The sequence below is a fragment of the Cherax quadricarinatus genome, chromosome 33 (assembly GCF_038502225.1).
Source record: "Cherax quadricarinatus isolate ZL_2023a chromosome 33, ASM3850222v1, whole genome shotgun sequence".
Taxonomy (NCBI): domain Eukaryota; kingdom Metazoa; phylum Arthropoda; class Malacostraca; order Decapoda; family Parastacidae; genus Cherax; species Cherax quadricarinatus.
Window position 1 is genome coordinate 25,872,841 of NC_091324.1, and position 22,729 is coordinate 25,895,569.

Sequence of the window (22,729 nt, forward strand, 5' to 3'; positions counted from 1 at the left end):
CCACAATTTGTGGGTTAGTTGTGAACTGCTCCATCAAGAAGCTTCAAGAAAGAAGTGAACAAGTATCTTCACTAGGTGCCAGACCAACCAGGTTGTGATGGATATGTGGGTCAGCAGACCACCAGCAGCAACAGCCTGGCTGATCAGACAAGCACCAGATGAGCTTGGCAGGAGTGGAAAAACTCTCGGAACTTATCAAAGGTATAGAGGTACATGTATATCAAAGGAGTATTATGACTGTTTCTACATTCATGATATCTTGATGTCTAAGAGGGATAATATTTTGGATGCCTGGTTATCATGCTCAATTTCATAGGGCAAAGCAGAACTACTACTCTTTGCACAGGGAGAAGTTACAGGAAATACAAGTTCCTGGCTCAATCACATTCCCCATGCCCCAAGAAAATCTGAATTTTTCCAATAATACTCAACGTACCTGATGCAGTGCATTGTTCTCGTTGAGCATCATTCATTTCACCAGACTGTTCATCAAGGTCCTCATCAGGTTGGTCATCAAGAGGTTCAGGAGGCTGTTCATCAACAGGCTCATCAGGTTGTTCATCAAGGGGCGCTTCAGGCGGATCATCAGGGTCCTCTTCTGGCTGTTCATCGTGCTCATCTAGGTGCTCTTCAGGTTGGTCATCCATATCTTCAGGCTGTTCATCAGGCTGATCAGCTTGTTCACCAAGATGCTCAGCAGGTCGATCACCTGGTTCACCAGACTGTTCACCTTGGTGTTCACCAGGATGTGCACCTTGATGTTCACTCAGTTGTGCACCAGATTTCTCACCTGGTTCATTATGTTCAAGGAAAGACATAAAACTGTTCATATATCCAGGTTTATCAGTTCCATTAGACATGCCTGAAATAGGATTAAAAAAATTAATTATAAACAGTTCAAAAATAATAAATAACCTGGTTTCTCTAATAGTGACATTCTATTCAATACAGCATTTAGACGAGTGAAGTTTATATTGCCATAATTATTGAAGTATTTAAAATACTTCGAATGAGACCAGGCCCCCCAAGCACCTTCCATGTATATACAGCCCAGCCTCACTTAGCGACGTACTTGTTTACCAACAACTAAATAATATATACTGGAGCTGATTTCCTCTATTCTGTACACTACTATATAAACATTTAAAATTTTTATTATTTTTTTTTATTATCACACTGGCCGATTCCCACCAAGGCAGGGTGGCCCGAAAAAGAAAAACTTTCACCATCATTCACTCCATCACTGTCTTGCCAGAAGGGTGCTTTACACTACGGTTTTTAAACTGCAACATTAACACCCCTCCTTCAGAGTGCAGGCACTGTACTTCCCATCTCCAGGACTCAAGTCCGGCCTGCCGGTTTCCCTGAACCCCTTCATAAATGTTACTTTGCTCACACTCCAACAGCACGTCAAGTATTAAAAACCATTTGTCTCCATTCACTCCTATCAAACACGCTCACGCATGCCTGCTGGAAGTCAAAGCCCCTCACACACAAAACCTCCTTTACCCCCTCCCTCCAACCTTTCCTAGGCCGACCCCTACCCCGCCTTCCTTCCACTACAGACTGATACACTCTTGAAGTTATTCTGTTTTGCTCCATTCTCTCCACATGTCCGAACCACCTCAACAACCCTTCCTCAGCCCTCTGGACAACAGTTTTGGTAATCCCGCACCTCCTCCTAACTTCCAAACTACGAATTCTCTGCATTATATTCACACCACACATTGCTCTCAGACATGACATCTCCACTGCCTCCAGCTTTCTCCTCGCTGCAACATTCATCACCCATGCTTCACACCCATATAAGAGCGTTGGTAAAACTATACTCTCATACATTCCCCTCTTTGCCTCCAAGGACAAAGTTCTTTGTCTCCAAAGACTCCTAAGTGCACCACTCACCCTTTTCCCCTCATCAATTCTATGATTCACCTCATCTTTCATAGACCCATCCGCTGACACGTCCACTCCCAAATATCTGAATACATTCACCTCCTCCATACTCTCTCCCTCCAATCTGATATCCAATCTTTCATCACCTAATCTTTTTGTTATCCTCATAACCTTACTCTTTCCTGTATTCACTTTCTATTTTCTTCTTTTGCACACCCTACCAAATTCATCCACCAATCTCTGCAACTTCTCTTCAGAATCTCCCAAGAGCACAGTGTCATCAGCAAAGAGCAACTGTGACAACTCCCACTTTATGTGTGATTCTTTATCTTTTAACTCCACGCCTCTTGCCAAGACCCTCGCATTTACTTCTCTTACAACCCCATCTATAAATATATTAAACAACCACGGTGACATCACACATCCTTGTCTAAGGCCTACTTTTACTGGGAAATAATTTCCCTCTTTCCTACATACTCTAACTTGAGCCTCACTATCCTCGTAAAAACTCTTCACTGCTTTCAGTAACCTACCTCCTACACCATACACCTGCAACATCTGCCACATTGCCCCCCCCTATCCACCCTGTCATACGCCTTTTCCAAATCCATAAATGCCACAAAGACCTCTTTAGCCTTATCTAAATACTGTTCACTTATATGTTTCACTGTAAACACCTGGTCCACACACCCCCTACCTTTCCTAAAGCCTCCTTGTTCATCTGCTATCCTATTCTCCGTCTTACTCTTAATTCTTTCAATAATAACTCTACCATACACTTTGCCAGGTATACTCAACAGACTTATCCCCCTATAATTTTTGCACTCTCTTTTATCCCCTTTGCCTTTATACAAAGGAACTATGCATGCTCTCTGCCAATCCCTAGGTACCTTACCCTCTTCCATACATTTAAAAATATACCAAAAATGTTATAAATGGTGCAAAGGTGACATTAAAACAAGATCAAAGATGGCTCGATCTCTAGCGTACTCAGCTCACACAGAGGTCCAGAGTTTGTTTCTCCATTACAGCTGGAAAACATTAGGAAGTGTTTCCATAAGACACCTGCTGTCCCTGTTCATCCACCAGTATAAAATGGGTGCCTGGGTGTTAAGTCAACTGGTATGGGTCGCATCCTGGGACAAAACTAACCTAATTTGCCCGAAATGCTCTGCATAACTAGTGGCTTTCTATATAGAAGTATGTCATTGATGTCAGCTAGGTCTGCATACCTTGTACATGTACTTGTAGAAGATATTATTTTATTATTATTAAAACCCACTACCATTGTAGTGTGCTCCTCACTTAGCAACAAATTCATTTACCAACGTGGTCTTAGGAACAGAACTTAGTCATTGAGAAGAGACTATTACCATATCCCCTCTTTCCTCTGCTCCACAGTACATTTTTTTTTTTTTTAAACATGCTGGCCATCTCCCACCAAGGCAGGGTGACTCAAAACAAAAAAAACTTTCATCATCATTCACACTATCACTGTCTTTGCAGAGGCATGCAGATATGACAATTTAGATGTCACTCTAAGCAGCAAATATTCCAAATCCCTCCTTTGAAGTGCAAGCATTCTACTTCCCACCTCCAGGTCTCAAGTCCAGCTAACCAGTTTCCCTGAATCCCTTCACAATTATTACCCTGCTCACACTCCAACAGCTCATCAAGTCCCAAAAACCCTTTGTCTCCATTCACTCCAATCAACATGCTCACACATGCCTGCTGTATGTCCCAGACCCTTGCACATAACCTCTTTTACCCCCTCCCTCCATCCTTTCCTAGGACAACCCCTACCCATCCTTCCCTCCACTACAGATTTATACACTCTCCAAGTCATCCTATTTTGCTCTATCTTCTCTAAATGACCAAACCACCTCAATAACCCCTTCTCAGCCCTCTGAACAATACTTTTAGTATATTTATTTATTTATTTATTATCACACTGGCCGATTCCCACCAAGGCAGGGTGGCCCGAAAAAGAAAAACTTTCACCATCATTCACTCCATCACTGTCTTGCCAGAAGGGTGCTTTACACTACAGTTTTTAAACTTCAACATTAACACCCCTCCTTCAGAGTGCAGGCACTGTACTTCCCATCTCCAGGACTCAAGTCCGGCCTGCCGGTTTCCCTGAACCCCTTCATAAATGTTACTTTGCTCACACTCCAACAGCACGTCAAGTATTAAAAACCATTTGTCTCCATTCACTCTTATCAAACACACTCACGCATGCCTGCTGGAAGTCCAAGCCCCTCGCACACAAAACCTCCTTTACCCCCTCCCTCCAACCTTTCCTAGGCCGACCCCTACCCCGCCTTCCTTCCACTACAGACTGATACACTCTTGAAATCATTCTGTTTCGCTCCATTCTCTCTACATATTAGACATATTTTCAAATATAACAAAAAAAATGTAGATAAAAGTTTTTTTTACACGTTTTCAAATGTAAAACAAAAAAAATTACATTTTTTTACATACTTTCAGATGTTGAAAAAACGTATATATATGTTTGGACCATTTAAGGGTTAATATTTAATACAAAATATTTTACAACGTCTGGTAGTGGGCTGGTTGACGGCAACATCGACCACCCACTGTGATATTACCACCCTGTTAAATGAATGTGAACCAGAAGCATGGCATATGTTTTGCACTCTGGTGGGGTTGGTCCTTTCTTTGTCTCATGAATATGTACAATGGCATGTAAGTCTTACAAGTTTACATCCTAAACTTACATTAGGTATACGTACACTTATCTTCATTTTCAAATGCTTAATAACGTTTCTTTTCCAATTTAGTAGACCAAGCCAGAGATGGAGCCATGGGAAGAATGATCCATGGAACAATTAACTAATTATAGTACTGTATATCAATATATCCCATGCGCTCTCGAGAATCCTCATTCTGTAGATTCAAGTGCATCTGTCTTACCGAGCTGCAAACATATCAACTTGTAATCTATTATCTTATCAGCCACTAACACTGTACACACAAAATCTTGTATACTTCCACATTCTTTTTAAATGTAACAATATTCAAATAAAATATTCATAGATGTATCCCTAGAATCACTACAGATAACAAGGATACACTATTTTACATTTCACCCATTATGGGGTTTTATCTTTAATAGGTGCTCGATGAAAGTCCCACTGCAGTGAAGTGTCATGAAAGAAAGGTTTTTCCTACCTAAAATAACTTTGAATAACCACCTGTTGGCTTATGCCACTGTCTATCATTCAAGGAAGTGTCAAATGTGCAACAATTTTCTTCCTGCAATGTTTACATACACAATAATATCTGTTTCAGTCTTGTCACATTTTCACATTCGTCAGATGTAATGTATCACTAGCAATGAGCATGGTTATGAACTGACAAGAGATGGATGTAAATAAAATACAGTATTTACATCCTATAAAAGCATTTATAACTACCAGCCTGGTTGATCAGGCGAGGGCCAGATGAGCTTGGCCCATGACTGGGCTCCAGGAGTAAAAAAAAAAAAAAACTCTCGAAACTCATCAAATGTATATCCAAGGTAATGGTATACCACTGCCATCTTATATAAACATGCTATCTATTTTCTTATTATTGTGACATTCTTGCCTTCTTCCTCCCTCCCAGTATTACTAGCAATCCACTTTGGTGCCATGATTATTGGACAATGAAAAGATCAACAAGACTAAAATATCTCTTGGGGGGCAAACAGGAATTAATTTGTACATTAACTCATTAACTGTCACGACCCCTAAAATTACATGGGTCAGTCAGTGTCACAATGTAAAAAATAATAATTTTATCTTCTAAACTGGCAGGAAATCATTTTCTAAAGGTAATGACACCAAAAATGAAAAATTTAATGTAAAATTTGCAGAATTACACAGGCATGTGGAAGGTTAGAAAGCACTTGACAACCACAACTTCACTCACTGAGGCTTATTAAAGGCTAATTCAATAGCTAAAATTGATACAATTCCTGTCTATTTTGCTAATATGCCTTCCCACACTATGCTCAGAAGTCAGTAATTTGGCCAATTTTACACAAATCAAAAAATCCACGAACCACAAAATTAAAAGTGCTGACAGTGTCGCTGTTTAAAACAAATAAAATGGTATAAAATCTTTTTCTAAGAGTAATGACAACAAAAATGAGAAATTTGATGGAAAACTTACAGAATTACACAGGCACAAATTTGGCAATCTGGGGAGTTTATGCATTTGTGATTGTGCCAACTCTGAGTCTTGTTGTAATCCTTTTAACTATCCAGACCACTGAAATTAATATTGCTCCTGATGTCCATATTTTTTCTTTATTTTTTAATATTTTTCTACTGAAATGGTTCTGAATCTTTCTCTGAAAGTAATGACGCAAAAAGTATGAAATCTGATGGAAAACTTACGGAATTATGCAGATGCAAATTTAAAGGTCTGAGCACAAATTGCACACTGGCTATACAGTGGACCCCCGGTTAACGATATTTTTTCACTCCATAAGTATGTTCAGGTGCCAGTACTGACCGAATTTATTCCCATAAGGAATATTGTGAAGTAGATTAGTCCATTTCAGACCCCCAAACATACACGTACAAACGCACTTACATAAATACACTAACATAATTGGTCGCATTCGGAGGTAATCGTTATGCGGGGGTCCACTGTATTACCAATTGAGTCTTATTTAAAGTTAATTTCGTTACTCCATCCAACCAAATTCTTAACTATTTTTTTAGTATGCCTTCTGCTCTATCAACACAAGAAAGAACTCATTCAACTACTGCAACTACCCTATAAAGTGCACAGAAATCCATAATGTAGCCAGTTTTACACAAAATTAAAAAATACAAATTTAAAAACAGTGCAAAATAAACAATGTAGACATTCCTAGTACTAAAACATTTTCTTTGTTCACTGGTCACATCCCCTGGCCTCTTCTATATTACACTTGCATTCAATTCTGAATTTATAATCACACAAAAATTTAATCTAGTTCCAGGATGATATTATATAATCACGAATGCTTGGTTATGGTTTACAGTATCCCCATAATTGAATCAGACCTATTAAAAACCCATAAAACAAGAATGGGAGGATACTGGGGTATCTACATAAAAACCATCTTAGAAAATGACTAACAAGGTCAGAGGTTAGTTGCTCCAACCGTGCACTGTATGGTGCAGGATTTCTTTTTGTACCCGTACTGTGTACACTCACCACACAGACCTATTCTCTCATGTCTAGGCCAGTTTTCCTCTCGCAGCATATATGAGAGCGCTATGATTCAGATGCAAGTTAACGAGCCTGGTCCACGGCCAGGCTCCAGGAGTAGAAAAACTCTTGAATATAAGAAAGAAGGAACACTGCAACAGACCTACTGTTCCATGTGAGGCAAGTCCAAGTCACCTACGAGCTTAAGCCACTGACCCAAGCTAGTCAGGTCCAGGTCACATCCACTTACGAAGAAAGGAGAACTGCATCAGACCTATTAGCATAAGCTAGTCAGGTCCATTTCACACCCAATTTTGTATTTATCTAACCTATTTTTAAAACTACACAATGTTTTAGCTTGAAACTCAAAGGTATATCAAAGGTAACACTGAACAATACTTTAAGCAAAAGGGCACAAGTGATTTGAAATGAGTCACCATTGGTGGCACTATTTCATTTGTTTTGAAAGTTCTCATTATCCACACTGTCACTTTCATGGCTTTCATGATACATGCCTTATTGTGCTCTTTGAAAGAAAGGCCGGTTGACATCATTATACCCAGATCTTTTTGCATGTTATTTTCATTCTTGTTTTGTATGGTACCTCTCCTGAGTTCTTTCTTCTTTCCATATCTAAGTAGATGGAACATGTCACTAATGAATGTCATGTTGTTCTCCACTGCGCACTGGAAGACTGTTTATATTATCATTCTGCAATTTTCTCGTGTGCTCTACCGAAGTGATTTTTCATGCTTATTTTGGTATCTGCATATGATGATACATAACTGTGTTTTTATCTATGGTATTTAATATGCTGTTTGGAGAGAGTGTAAGGTAATGAAAGGATTCAAGAAAACTTACTGGAGGCTAAAAAATTAAGTACAATGGCTGCATTATGGAATGGAACTAGAAATGTGAATTGGTGGGTTAACACTGGACCAAAGTGTTAAATGCCCATCTGGAAAAGCAGCTAGAGTGATTGTAAATGTTTTCTTCTTGGGTGCCCTTCATTAACCATTTCAGGGTCCACAGGCCCTCTCAGAGACTTGTTCTCAGGGCCCCCCCAAATTTCAAAAATAAAAAAAAAAATTATTTTTTTCTTATGAAAAGATAGAGAATCTTTTCCCGATCATAATGACACCAAAAGTATGAAATTTGATGGAAAACTTATGGAATTATGCTCTCACGAAGTTAGCGGTCTCGATGATGTTTACGCATCGACGATTTTGCCCACTCTGAGCCCTATTTTCGGCCAATTCCAATGTACTATTCGACAAAAATCATAACTCTTTCGCTAGAACTCCATTTTTTCTATCGAACGAGTACAAGAAACCACCAATTTACCGATATCAACTATCCAATACAGTGGTCAGAATTTAGCAAATTTGCCAATTTCACACAAATTTCAAAAGATGCCAATTTCCAAATAGGGTCCAGAATAAACAGGAAAGACATTCCTGGCACTAAAATAACATTTCCTCTGTTCATTAGTAATGTCCCCACGCCCCTCTTACATTACTATGCTTTCCATTTTGAATTTTTATTCTCACAAAAAATAGATTTACTGTTATGCAGACTACTGCATTAGTGTAGAAATAGTATAAATAATATTGGCGCACTTGTGAAAGAATATTAGACTCACCAGTTGACGAGTATTGGACGCTTAGCATGATTTGTTTACTTTGGAACTTGGGAAAATATCGAACATTTCTGCTATTTTGAGCTCAATTTCAAGGTACTTTTCATTGTAAAGCCAGTCAAAATCATCTCAATTTCTGTAATATGTCTTCCATTCTATACAATGAGACCAGGAAAACTAGAATACAACAATAAATACCATACGAAAATACAGTGCAAATTCGCTGTTTTAATCCAAAAACACGGTCAAAGTTTTTTTTTTCATTGAGCACTATGTGCTGCAGGATTTTTTTTTATACTGCACACACTGACCACATAGACCCATTCTTTCATAAGTAGGCCTACCAGCTTTCTCTCACTAGATTTGAAGGCGCTAGAATTTATGAGTACTAGTACGTCAAGGACCCTGGTGCGTAAGCCGTACTAGTACGGCCGAAACCCTGAAAGGGTTAAGGGAAAATGGCTGATGTTAAAAATTATTAATGGCACATTATTAAGGCTTAATTAGTACATTTTTTAATCCAACATTCTAAACCTTATCCCTTGGGATGCCCAATCTTTTATATATGATTTACTTACTTAATCCCTGCTTCCCAAAATGATTTTCAATGTATATAAAATCTGCAACAAATTCTCCAGTAACATATGCAAAATTAATTAAAATATTTTAAAATTTACCTTTATTTGGCAGATTTACATTGTGTCCTGTGTCTTCTGACATTGCTTCAATTCTTGTTACTATATGTCTTGACAACTATCATGTATCACACAAAATTTGTCTTGTTCTTGCAGTTGTCAAAGAATTAGCAGCCTACAAAAAAGTTTCCTTAATTAGTTCACGCTTTTTCAAAGGGCTTTTTATGCTCCATAATCATTTGACTAACATGAAATATGAGAGTTGGTGCCTTCAATTATTCTACTCTAAATAACTGACAATTTATCCAGTACAGTACTGTGACATTCAATCCCTTCACATTTTTGTCTAATTCACTTTTCAAAGACATCAGTGTCAAATATAGCTTAAAAAGCTATAGTAGTCATTTGGTTTAACATTCTGACAAACCATCAAGATATCTAAGCATTAAAAATCCGAGGACGAACAGATGAGGTATTCTAAAGTTAATTCTATGGTATCAAAAAAACATAAGAAAATGAAAAAAAAGGAACCACTACTAGTAGCTCTATAAGCCTCAAAACTACAAAAAAAATCACTCAAAATGCCCTCATTAGCTCATGCTAGCAAGAGCTCACAAACGAACACAGGTTCGAACCTGGGATGAATTTACGTATTTACGTTTGGGTCCCTAGAATTATTAATCACTGGGAAAACTTTCAACTTGTGTGAAGGCCAAAAGGAAATATTTATTAAAAAGTGAACATATTTCCTTCTCATAAGCAAGCTGGCTAGACCTAGTTGTAAGTGAACCCACCTTTTCTCTAATCTTTGTCCTGTTCACTTTAAAGTATCCTTTCAAATTAGTCTTAAACTCTCTCGAATCTAAATTTCAAGTTTTTTATCCCTTTCTTCAACCTCTCTCTATCAACAAGTGGGAAAAAAATAGGATCATAGCAAAAAGAGAACATGAAAAAAAAAAGTTGCAAAGATATCCTAGAGGAGATCTCTAAGTGTTATTTCAGGTATGTTTGCATTTTTTTTTAATCAGGTGGATGTGCTAAACCCATTAGGGTCATTTAGCACTGAGGGAATGGGAGGCATTCAGGTTCAATCCAAGGGGAAGATGTCTAATTCCTTGATCAAGATCCCTCATCTTTGACAGGAATGCACGTTAGAAGAGGGGATTGAACTGCAAAGTAGCATCATTGGAAGCAAATACACTGACCAGCTAAAAAGAAAAAGTTTGATCTAATGCATGAATGGGAATGGTAGATGTGAACAGTTAGTATCTGTAGTGTGGAACAGTAGGCTTACAGCAATGATCCTCTATTTTATTCTTTTGCAAAATTTGGAACTTGTATGTGATACCTAATCCCACAGGAAGGTTTAGCAACATTTTCTTTTCAAAACTTGCAGCATTTGTTTTGGATACTCTTTCTATTGATACAAGAGGTAAGAAGTATTACTAAATAAATTAGTTTCTTTTGTAAGGCAAAATAAAAAAAAAAAATGAAAACAAATCCATTTTCAGATGTCTTGGATTTTTATCACAATATTTAAACAAAAGCAGCAATGCCTCTTAGTTTTCTAATCCTCATTATATTGTATTAATAGTTCTCTGAGAGGAAATAACTTGCCTAGAGACAACAACATGAAAGAATAGTCCTGTACATTTTGACATGCAACTGAAGTCCCCTTCAGCAAATGCACGAGAATGAAAAGGAATCATGTTGTATAGTCAATGGAGGGGTGGGAGGTCACATGAAGGATCTGGGTTGGCATTGAAACAATGTGTGAAAGATTCCTGCTCAGAGGCCTTTTTTTATACCTCTGAAGAGGACCTTAATTGGAAATTAAAAATCATGGACAACTATTCATCCTGTTTTTACCTGTTCGAGTTAATTCCTCTCATTGAAAATATGATGCACCACAATATTCCTTTGCTCTGATAAGAAATCACAAACAGTATTTTTCAAGTACTGTATACAGAGAAGAATAGCAAAGTTGATCCCTTCAAACACCACGACAATGTATCTACCGCATCTGTTAGGAAAATGATAGGCTAGATAATGAGAATCTTCAAAACTAGGGATGCCAAGCCCATGATAATTCTCTTCAAATTGCTTGTTCTCTCTAGGCTGGAATACTGCTGTACACTAACTGCCCTCTTCAAAGTAGGCAAATTTGCTGACCTGGAGACTGTACAAAGAACTTTCATGGCACACATAAGTACAATAAGGCACCTAAATTACTGGGAACGGTTGAAACCCCTTGATTTGTATTCCCTGGAATGCAGGCGAGAGATACACAATAATATACACTTGGAAAATCCTAGAGGGATTAGTACCAAACTTGCACATGAAAATCACTCCTTATAAATGCAAAAGACTCAGCAGGAGATGCAACATTCCCCAATGAAAAGCAGGATAAGAGACAACACAGTAAGTGTCAGGGGCCCAAGACTGTTCAACTGCCTCCCAGCATACATAAGGTGGATTACCAATAGACCCCTGGCAGTCTTCAAGAAGGCACTGGACAGCCACCTAAAGTCAGTACACCTGACCAGCCAGGCTGTGGTTCGTACATCAGTTTGCATACACCTGGAGTACACCTGGAGAGGGTTTCGGGGGTCAATGTCCCCGTGGCCCGGTCTGTAACCAGACCTCATGATGGAGCACAGCCTGATCAACCAGGCTGTTACCGCTGGCTGCGCGTAAACCGACGTACGAACCACAGCGCGGCTGGTCAGGTGCTGACTTTAGGTGCCTGTCCAAAGCCTTCTTGAAGACAGCCAAGTGTCTATTGATAATCCCCCTTGTGTATGCTAGGAGGTAATTGAACAGTCTTGGGCCCCTGACACTTACTGTGTTCTCTCGTATCGTGCTAGTGGCGCCCCTCCTTTTCAATGGAGGGACACTGCATCATCTGCCGAGTTGTTTGCTTTCATAAACCTTCGACCTTTGAAGAGTTTCACTACTCTCAGAGCCCGGCCATGGGCCAGGCTCGTCTGGTGCTTGCCCGGTCAACCAGGCCATTGCTGCTGGAGGCCCGCTGCCCCACATATCCATCACAGCCTGGTTGATCTGGCACCTGATGAAGATACTTGTCCAGTTTTCTCTTGAAGGCTTCTACACTTGTTCCAGCCATGTTTCTGACATCTTCTGGTAAGATGCTGAATAGTCTGGGACCCCGGATGTTGATTGTCCCCACTGCACCCCTGCTCCTCACTGGGTTTATTTTACACTTCCTCCCATATCCCTCACTCGGTGAAGATACTTTTCCAGTTTCCTCTTGAAGGCTTCTACACTTGTTCCAGCCGTGTTTCTGATACCTTCTACTAAGATGGTGAATAGTTTGGGACCATGAATGTTGATACAGTGTTCCCTTATTGTGCCCACCGCACCCCTGCGCCTCACTGGGTTTATTTTGCACTTCCTCCCATATCTCTCATTCCAGTATGCTGTTATGGCAGTGTGCAGATTTGGGAGCAGGCCCTCGAGTACTTTCCAGGTACATGTATATATTATCATGTATCTTTCTCTCCTCTGCTCCAATGAGTACACATTCAAGACTTGAAGGCATTCCCAGTAACTTAGGTGCTTTACTGGTTCAATGTGAGCCATAAACGATCTCTGTATTTGTTCCAGCTCTGATATTTCTCCTGCTTTGAACAGGGCCATAAGCACTGAGCAATGTTCTAAATGAGGCCAGTAGTAACAGCCCGGCTGATCAGACCCTGATCCACCATGAGGCCTGGTCTTAGACCGAGCCACGGGGGCTTTGACTCCACAACCCTCTCCAGGTATACTCTAGGTATATAAGAAATCTTGGAGACAGGCTAAAGGCACTGAGTTTGCACTCTCTGGAGAGGCACAGAATTAGAGGGAATATGACTGAAGTGTACAAATGGAATACAAATAACGTGTTGAAAATAGTCAATCAAAACCGGACACAGCAAAGGATTAAAGTTGGACAATTTAAATTTAGTGAAGATATAGGAAAGTACTGTATTAGCAACAGAATTACAGAGGAGTGAAACAAATTTCTAAGTAGTGTCAATGAAGCAAGAAGCTTGGATAACTTTAGATATAGGTTAAACAAATACACGAGTATGTGTGATGAGAATTACTGAGGCAGTGAACAAAAAATCAGACATTCTTGTAAAGAATTACTGGGGCAGTAAACAAAAATCAGACATTCTTGTAAAGTACAGGAAGTAATCATTTGAAATATCAATCATTATACATTTATAAGAAAGCATTGTCAATTATCACCAACCACAGCATTTCTTTTCAATAATTTATTTTATTCAGAAACTTTTCCAGACATCCTGAAAATAGCAAAAGTAATTCCAACCTATAAAAGTGGAAAGCCCTCTGACAAACTATAGACCAGTTTCAAACCTACCAATATCAAAAACATTTGAAAAACTATATAAACAAATATTCTCTCTCCATGCCTGTACAGATTAAGGCCCCTAAGACTACAAATGATGCAAAACTTAAGACACATTATACAACAATGAAAAAAATGAATACCAAACTGGTATATTTAATGACCTGCAGAAATCATATAAATCAATAAAAATTGGTGTTCCTTTTCTCAGTACTGTATTCTGGGCCTTCTTTTCTTCATCAATGACCTACCAAGTGCCATCCCACAATTCAAATTATTAATCTTCACTGATGACTACTTTTGATTATGGCTCAATTGGTAGCAGCTTCAGTTCACACTGAGAAACCAGGGATTGGTTCCTGAACTTATGGAAATGTTTGGGCATTTTTCCTTACGCTTGTTGCCCCTTTATACTTAGCAGTAAACTGGTACCCGAGTGTTAGCTTACTCATATGAGTTGCATTTTGGGGGGAGAGCATTAAAGGACAATAATGTAGATGAATGGTTCAGAGAACCGACAAGTTGATAAATTAGACATATGTGCAACACTTGGGTATCATTAAAGATACCCAAATGTTGCACGTGTCTAATTCATCAACTTGTTGGTTCACTGAACCATTCATCTACATTCCTGTCAGACACAGCAACATCTTGGGATCTTAATATAGGGGATTCTTCACTTGCCTAAACCTTTAGGCATGACCTACTTCCACATTGGTCAAATATGACACCACCTACGACTGCTGTACCTCTCCTGCCTACAGTATATAAGCCACTTCACACATATGCCGTATTCCTTTTAAGATTGATGGACTGATTACATAGACTTAAGGCTGAGGGACTGATTACTTCAAAACTCCTCTTGTTCTTCACCATTCTCCTTTGAATGGACTGATGAAGCTACTGTGTGGGGAAATGTTTCCTCATTAAAGATACCCAAGTGTTACATATGTGTCTAATTTATCAAAGGACCCTAATGGAAATAATCAAGACAATCTGATGCAGAAGCTACATTGGGTTATCCTGGGTTACTAACCCTCCAGGTCAATAATCTGAGAAAAATCTTCATATCACAGTAAATGAAACAATAAATGCTCAAATTAAAAAATCCACATAGATAATATAAGCCAGTTAAATAAGAATCAAAAACTAAAAATACATTAAAAAATTAAGTCAAATTAAGGGAAAATTCTAAGTTTACAGTTAGACTACAAATTAAAATTCTATCCTCACATCGGGGGCGTTGACCCCCAGAACTGTCTCCAGGTAAACTCCAGGTAAACATAAATGTCATTCCAGAGGGGTCAGTCTTAGACCACTTACTGTTCACAACTTTCATAACACATAAAAGAATAAACTGCAAGTAAAGCCAACAAATAACTAAGTTTGCCTCCAGTTATATAAAACTTCTTAAAGAAGTGCTAAATTAGAACGTGGAGAAACTGATTGATTGGAGTAATTAACATAACAGTAAGGATATAGAGTACATTAAAAAAATGAGAATAAACTGCAAGGTTGTATCATTAAAGTGAATAAGTAGCTTTAGAAATAGTTGCAAATATATGAATGGAATTAGGTAGGCGATGGACATGTTAGCATGGGCCACAAAGGCTACTGCAGCACTCACCTATTGTCATGTTTCTTATCTCTACCTCAACTATTCAAGTCCTATTTTATAACACAAGTTTAAGGCAAATTTATCTTCAGAAAAGAAAAACTTAAATGAGCAAGGCTTCCCACAGGAAAGACAACAATTTAGACATAACACGTTAGTGAGGCTGTGGAAACAAGTGGGGCGACAGACACATGTTTCCTCACACAGGAACAACACACAACCCACTACCAATTCTTTTCAGATTAAGCCCATTTACCAGCGGTGTTGATAGCCGAAGGATAGGGCAAGGAAAAAGTGGGTAGTGGGCGGGGGTGTGGGCGTCGTGAGGAGTGAAGAGAGGTAGTGGAGGAGGCTGGTGCAGCCGCCCACCATAAAGGCTGCCAGTGCGCCAGACCGCGCCACTCACGCCGATACAACACCCAAGGCCGGGGTGGGGAGGGGGGGCACATAAATCCTCCTCTTACTCTCCTTAACTACCTCCTACCCGCACCTTCTGCCCGTACTCTTGGGGCAATACACCACCAGTACCTGGCGGGATCACTTCTTGGCGTGACGACGCCACACTTGTCACAAAGGAGCCAAGAAAGGCGTCCCCGCGACCTCAAGACCTCCCCGAGATAGATCACCAAGCTAACACACACTCACTTCGCCATCACAACCCTACAACACACTCACCCCTTCACCAACAAGCGTCAAACGCAACCCACGCTTTAAACCTGCAATAGTCCGGCCACTAGAATGCACGTTCACTTCTACGGTGAATACAAAGTGCTACTGAAGGGAGAAAGAAGATACGTACCGCTGCTCATGGACGCCATTTTCAAGTTTAGTTTACAGCGCGCAGGGCCATCTGGCGGCCGCAGGTGCACCTCCATGCCGCCACTTTCAAAAACTGACGCTCCTTTGTATCCTCATTAACATATACCCTATACCAATTATATATCCTTGTAATGTACATACACGCATTCCCTATAGCTTAACATTTATTATTGCTATAAGTAAATATTATATTTAGACTCATATTTTGGCTGCAGTAACTTTTCAATAAGTCGCCCCATATATAGGGCCTTCAAAAAAATTAGGCGCTTTCACAAGATAATAGCTAAAAAAAAAAGTCAGGGGGCACATTTTTTTCAGTATATTCTCATGTGATACTAATTTCCTATAATATATATTGCAGAGTCTCATAAAGCGGGAACAAGAGGATAAATCTTGGGGCTTGGAGATTCATGTTTCGTTATGTCCATTATTCCTCTTGATCAAACAACAACACAATTTATAACCATGCTTATCCACTTAAAATATCTATTGCATTTTAAACCACCATTATCGCTGCATCGCGTGCAGAACTCCCATGGTAATAGTACCAGCTGTCGGGGCGATAATTACACTTAAAACTAAATGATGTTGCCGGGAATATAAAAACAATAAATTTATTTACCCCTCAAGAGGTAAAATATGGCAGAAATGCAACTAATAATAATGTTTTTATCTCATTTGTTTACAATAAATATTTATGTAGTTACAATACTCGGTAATTATGGAGATCCGGGCCTAATGTGAAATTTGTTTTATGGTGTACATATGTACGTAAGCAAGTAAATAAGTAAGCAATTAAATAAGCAAGTAAATAAGCAAGCAAGTAAATAAGTAAGCAAGTAAGTAACAAGTACCTATGCAACTAAGCAAGTACTTAAGTTGGTTTAGAAAGACACGTAAGCAAACACTATAACATATTTATTAGAAAACGTTTCGGTCCTGGGACCTTGATCACTTCTAACATACAGAGGTAGAAAGACATTATATATAGGCGGAGAGTGAGATGTGACGCACGTGACCTGAGGAATGTCATAAGAACATAAGAATGGAGGAACACTGTAGAAGGCCTACTGGCCCATGCGAGGCAGGTCCTTATCAAAACAACCTCTGCCTATGATGAGGACCAGTAGACGATGAAATCATGTGACTCCTGTGTTGTTGGGTTGGTGCTGCTTAAGTATCATGTATGCCAATGTTTTTGAAATTTTGTAGTTTCCAGTGTTGCGTTCTATAGTGTCGGTGACGGTGACAGTGTTCCTCCATTCTTATGTTCTTATGACATTCCTCAGGTCACGTGCGTCACATCTCACTCTCCGCCTATATATAATGTCTTTCTACCTCTGTATGTTAGAAGTGATCAAGGTCCCAGGACCGAAACGTTTTCTAATAAATATGTTATAGTGTTTGCATTCAGCATGAAGTTATAAATAAAGACAATAGAACAGGCCAGCAAACAAAGGGGAACAGCAGAGGGCAGCAAGGGACTAGCTCCCTTAAGGTTTACTATACTAATAGCAGGAGTGATAGAAATAAGATAGATGAGCTAAGATTAATTGCAAGTGCAGGAAACATAGATATTATTGCTATAAGGATACCAGGATATTCCAGTAATGATAAATTTGTAGAAAGACGATAAAAAAGGCACTATTAGGTCAAAGGGACATGGTCTGGGAAAAAAGGGATAATTAAACCTAACAAATCCCCAGGCCCTGATGAACTGTAGCAAGGGTTCTAAAGGAATGTAAAGAGGAGCTTAGACACTTCTTTGGCTAACTTTCAACAACACTACAAAAGAATAAACTGCAAGAAAAAGCTAAAACAAATATACCTTTGTATTTTAAAACCCAAGGAAGTGCCAATTAGCTTGGGAAACTATTATGGGATAATAAGCCTAACATCCATAGAGTGAAAAAATGAGAATAAATAAGTTGTATCAGTATAAGTACCCTTTGAAAAGATAAATAATGAATGGAATTATCAGGCATGGTTTTACAAAGGCTAGCGCACCCTTTTGTCATTCTTATCCATAACTATTAACTTTTTACACTTTAAGGAAAATTTATAGGAAGTTAGATCAAGTCAATGAAAGATATATTTAGTAAAATACTTAGTAAGGTTTTGGGAAAAAAGGGACGACACAGAGACTATTGAGAAAAAACTAAACTACGAATTCGGGATTAAGCCATTTACCGGTGCTGATAGGAGGATAGGGAAAAGGTAGGCAGGGGGGAGAGTCTGAGGAAAGGAGGGGGGAAAGCAGAGTGCCCACCAAGGTCCACGAGCCGGTGCTCCACAAGGGGGTGAGGTGGGCCCCTCTTTCCAATCTCCATAACCGACCTTCTGATTGGGGAAATAAAATGGCGGACATCTGGCGTGAACGCCACATTGCCGATGACAAGAAAAGGTCCGCGACTCTAAAATTCCGAGAGCCCCAAGCTAACACACTCCAGGAAGATTACAATACACTCACCTCACCCAAGGTAAAGGAAAGAAAGTGGCAGAATGCAGTTGTAAAAAAGGTATAGGAGAAAGCAAAGTTCTAAAGGGCGATTCAGGACACGAGCCTTTGCCCCATATCCAATTTTAAAAATGAGCCCCTTAATTTATTATGATTGCCAAAAAGAATTTACAGTTCTATAGCTTAGCAGTAATCATAATAACATATATAGACATTTGGTGCATAATGTTCAATAAGTGCCCCTAATAGGGCCCTTGGTTTCTACAAAAAAAGCTAAATAAAGCAGTCCTTTTTCGGGATTGTTCTTTCAAATATTTTCAATAAAAGGGAAAAAGGATAAATCTTGGTTAGGCCTTCATTTAGTTATGTGCATATTCCTTTGATCAACATAACAATTATAAAGGGTATATTAAATTCTATTGAATTTTAAAACAAAGGAGGTGCAGAATCCCAGGGTAATAGTACACCTTCCCTAAATGATGTGCGGAAATATACTAATTTACCCTAAAAAAAACTGAAACTCTCAGAAAGAACATAGGAATTATGGGATAAGGGAAATTTGAGGTGTACAATATGCAAGAACAAGGAATTAAATAAAGGGAAAAAATGTAAAATAGTGTGCTTGAAAATAGCTTACGTGTCTTTCTAAACCAACTTGTCGGTATTTATTACCAAGGTTTATACCAAGTACTTAAGTAAATAAGCGAGTACGTAAATAATTGGTAGCAAGAAATTGAGTGAATTATGTAATAAGTTTTTATTCAGATTCAGTAAAGGAGTTCACTTTTTACATATATCGTATTTAGTAACTTAGGTGTAAAATAACCCAGGATAAACCAGTAAATTCAAATAGAGAAACGTTCTCTTAAGTCTTGATCTGCTTGACGTTTTAATAAAGTCTTACTCAGAGGGTCTTTGTTTTACCTGTGTGTAAGCACTGCGTTTTCCTAGTAGCCTAGGACACAGCAACAACTTGCTTTCCTAGCAGCCTAGGACACAGTACATAACGTGCTATCCTAGCAGCCTAGGACACAGTGAACAACGTGTCATCCTAGCAGCCTAAGACAGTGAACATGCCATCCTAGCAGCCTAGGACAGTGAACAACGTGTCATCCTAACAGCCTAAGACAGTGAACGTGTCATCCTAGCAGCCTAAGACAGTGAACAACGTGTCATCCTAGCAGCCTAGGACAGTGAACATGTCATCCTAACAGCCTAAGACAGTGAACGTGTCATCCTAGCAGCCTAGGACAGTGAACAACGTGTCATCCTAGCAGCCTAAGACAGTGAACAACATGCCATCCTAGCAGCCTAGGACAGTGAACAACATGTCACCCTAACAGCCTAAGACAGTGAACGTGTCATCCTAGCAGCCTAGAACAGTGAACAACGTGCCATCATAGCAGCCTAGGACACAGTGAACAACCTGCCATCCTAGCAGCCTAGGACACAGTGAACAACCTGCTATCCTAGCAGCCTAGGACAGTGAACACCAGTGCTATCCTAGCAGCCAGGGCCGGATTAAGGCATAGGTTGTAGGGCTGCAGCCTTGGGGCCTCCGCTAGCTGGAGGACCACGTGAGATTAAGAAGTGAAAAGTGTTTACAGTTACTGCTGTAAGTTTATAATTATAGTATGTTATTACATCACATTTATAATGAACTGTTGACTGTTGTGATTTTTTTTTTCTGAAAATACACTGGGGGGGCTTCACGGTACCTGTAGCCCAGGGGTCTACAAAATCTCAATCCGGCTCTACCAGCAGCCTAGGATGCAGCAAACACCATGTCTTCTCAGAAGTGCGAGACCAGCATCAGGGGCACGCTGAGAGGTCAACAGATTATAGACTGGACTGCATCAGCCGTTTATGACTGCAAAAACTGTATGGGTGTGCAAAAACAACACTGGCGTCGGGCTAAGCAAGCGAATTGTCTCAGAGTCGCCTTTAGTACACAGGACAAATAATTTTTTTCGCTATGATCTTGAGGACACGCATGTTATGGGCACGTGAGAATTTTTTTTTTTTTCAATAAGTCGGCCGTCTCCCACCGAGGCAAGGTGACCCAAAAAAGAAAGAAAATCCCAAAAAAGAAAATACTTTCATCATTCAACACTTTCACCACACTCTCACATTATCACTGTTTTTGCAGAGGTGCTCAGAGTACAACAGTTTAGAAGCATATACGTATAAAGATACACAACATATCCCTCCAAACTGCCAATATCCCAAACCCCTCCTTTAAAGTGCAGGCATTGTACTTCCCACTTCCAGGACTCAAGTCTGACTATATGAAAATAACCGGTTTCCCTGAATCCCTTCACTAAATATTACCCTGCTCACACTCCAACAGATCGTCAGGTCCCAAGTATCATTCGTCTCCATTCACTCCTATCTAACACGCTCACGCACGCTTGCTGGAAGTCCAAGCCCCTCGCCCACAAAACCTCCTCTACCCCCTCTCTCCAACCCTTTCGAGGACGACCCCTACCCCTCCTTCCTTCCCCTATAGATTTATATGCTTTCCATGTCATTCTACTTTGATCCATTCTCTCTAAATGACCAAACCACCTCAACAACTCCTCTTCTGCCCACTGACTAATGCTTTTATTAACTCCACACCTTCTCCTAATTTCCACACTCCGAATTTTCTGCATAATATTTACACCACACATTGCCCTTAGACAGGACATCTCCACTGCCTCCAACCGTCTCCTCGCTGCTGCATTTACCACCCAAGCTTCACATCCATATAAGAGTGTTGGTACCACTATACTTTCATACATTCCCTTCTTTGCCTCCATAGATAGCGTTTTTTGACTCCACATATACCTTAACGCACCACTCACCATTTTTCCCTCATCAATTCTATGATTAACCTCATCCTTCATAATTCCATCCGCCGACACGTCAACTCCCAAGTATCTGAAAACATTCACTTCTTCCATACTCCTCCTCCCCAACTTGATACCCAATTTTTCTTTATCTAAATCATTTGATACCCTCATCACCTTACTCTTTTCTATGTTCACTTTCAACTTTCTACCTTTACACACATTCCCAAACTCATCCACTAACCTTTGCAATTTTTCTTTAGAATCTCCCATAAGCACAGTATCATCAGCAAAAAGTAACTGTGTCAATTCCCATTTTGAATTTGATTCCCCATAATTTAATCCCACCCCTCTCCCGAACACCCTAGCATTTACTTCTTTTACAACCCCATCTATAAATATATTAAACAACCATGATGACATTACACATCGTTGTCTAAGACCTACTTTTACCGGGAAGTATTCTCCCTCTCTTCTACGCACCCTAACCTGAGCCTCACTATCCTCATAAAAGCTCTTAACAGCATTTAGTAACTTACCACCTATTCCATATACTTGCAACATCTGCCACATTGCTCCTCTATCCACTCTATCATATGCCTTTTCTAAATCCATAAATGCAATAAAAACTTCCCTACCTTTATCTAAATACTGTTCACATATATGCTTCAATGTAAACACTTGATCTACACATCCCCTACCCACTCTGAAGCCTCCCTGCTCATCCGCAATCCTACATTCTGTCTTACCTCTAATTCTTTCAATTATAACCCTACCGTACACTTTTCCTGGTATACTCAGTAAACTTATTCCTCTATAATTTTTACAATCTTTTTTGTCCCCTTTCCCTTTATATAAAGGGATTATACATGCTCTCTGCCAATCCCTAGGTACCTTCCCCTCTTTCATACATTTATTAAACAAAGTACCAACCACTCCAACACTATATCCCCCCCTGCTTTTAACATTTCTGTCATGATCCCATCAGTTCCAGCTGCTTTACCCCCTTTCATTCTACGTAATGCCTCACGTACCTCCACCAAACTTACATTCTGCTCTTCTTCACTCCTAAAAGATGGTATACCTCCCTGGTCAGTGCATGAAATTACCGCCTCCCTTTCTTCCTCAACATTTAAAAGTTCCTCAAAATATTCTCGCCATCTACCTAATACCTCCCTCTCCCCATCTACTAACTCCCCTACTCTGTTTTTAACTGACAAATCCATACTTTCCCTAGGCTTTCTTAACTT

General features: G+C 39.6%; 1 protein-coding gene across 12 annotated transcripts in view; it reads right to left on the reverse strand.

Moving 5' to 3' along the window:
• LOC128693958 (protein FAM200C) overlaps positions 1-16,251 on the reverse strand; it is a 58,644-nt gene extending 42,393 nt beyond the window's left edge. For 6 of the 12 annotated variants that reach the window (XM_070090950.1, XM_070090949.1, XM_070090948.1 and 3 more), the window contains exons 1-3: positions 16,171-16,251; positions 9,424-9,556; positions 437-862 (exon numbers count right to left, since the gene is read on the reverse strand). In XM_070090950.1, coding sequence (XP_069947051.1) covers positions 437-862; positions 9,424-9,466 — 469 coding nt within the window. In that variant the 5' untranslated portion in view covers positions 9,467-9,556; positions 16,171-16,251. The other 6 variants (XM_053783897.2, XM_053783890.2, XM_053783891.2 and 3 more) reach the window with 6 other exon arrangements.
• Positions 16,252-22,729: the final 6,478 nt, after the last annotated feature.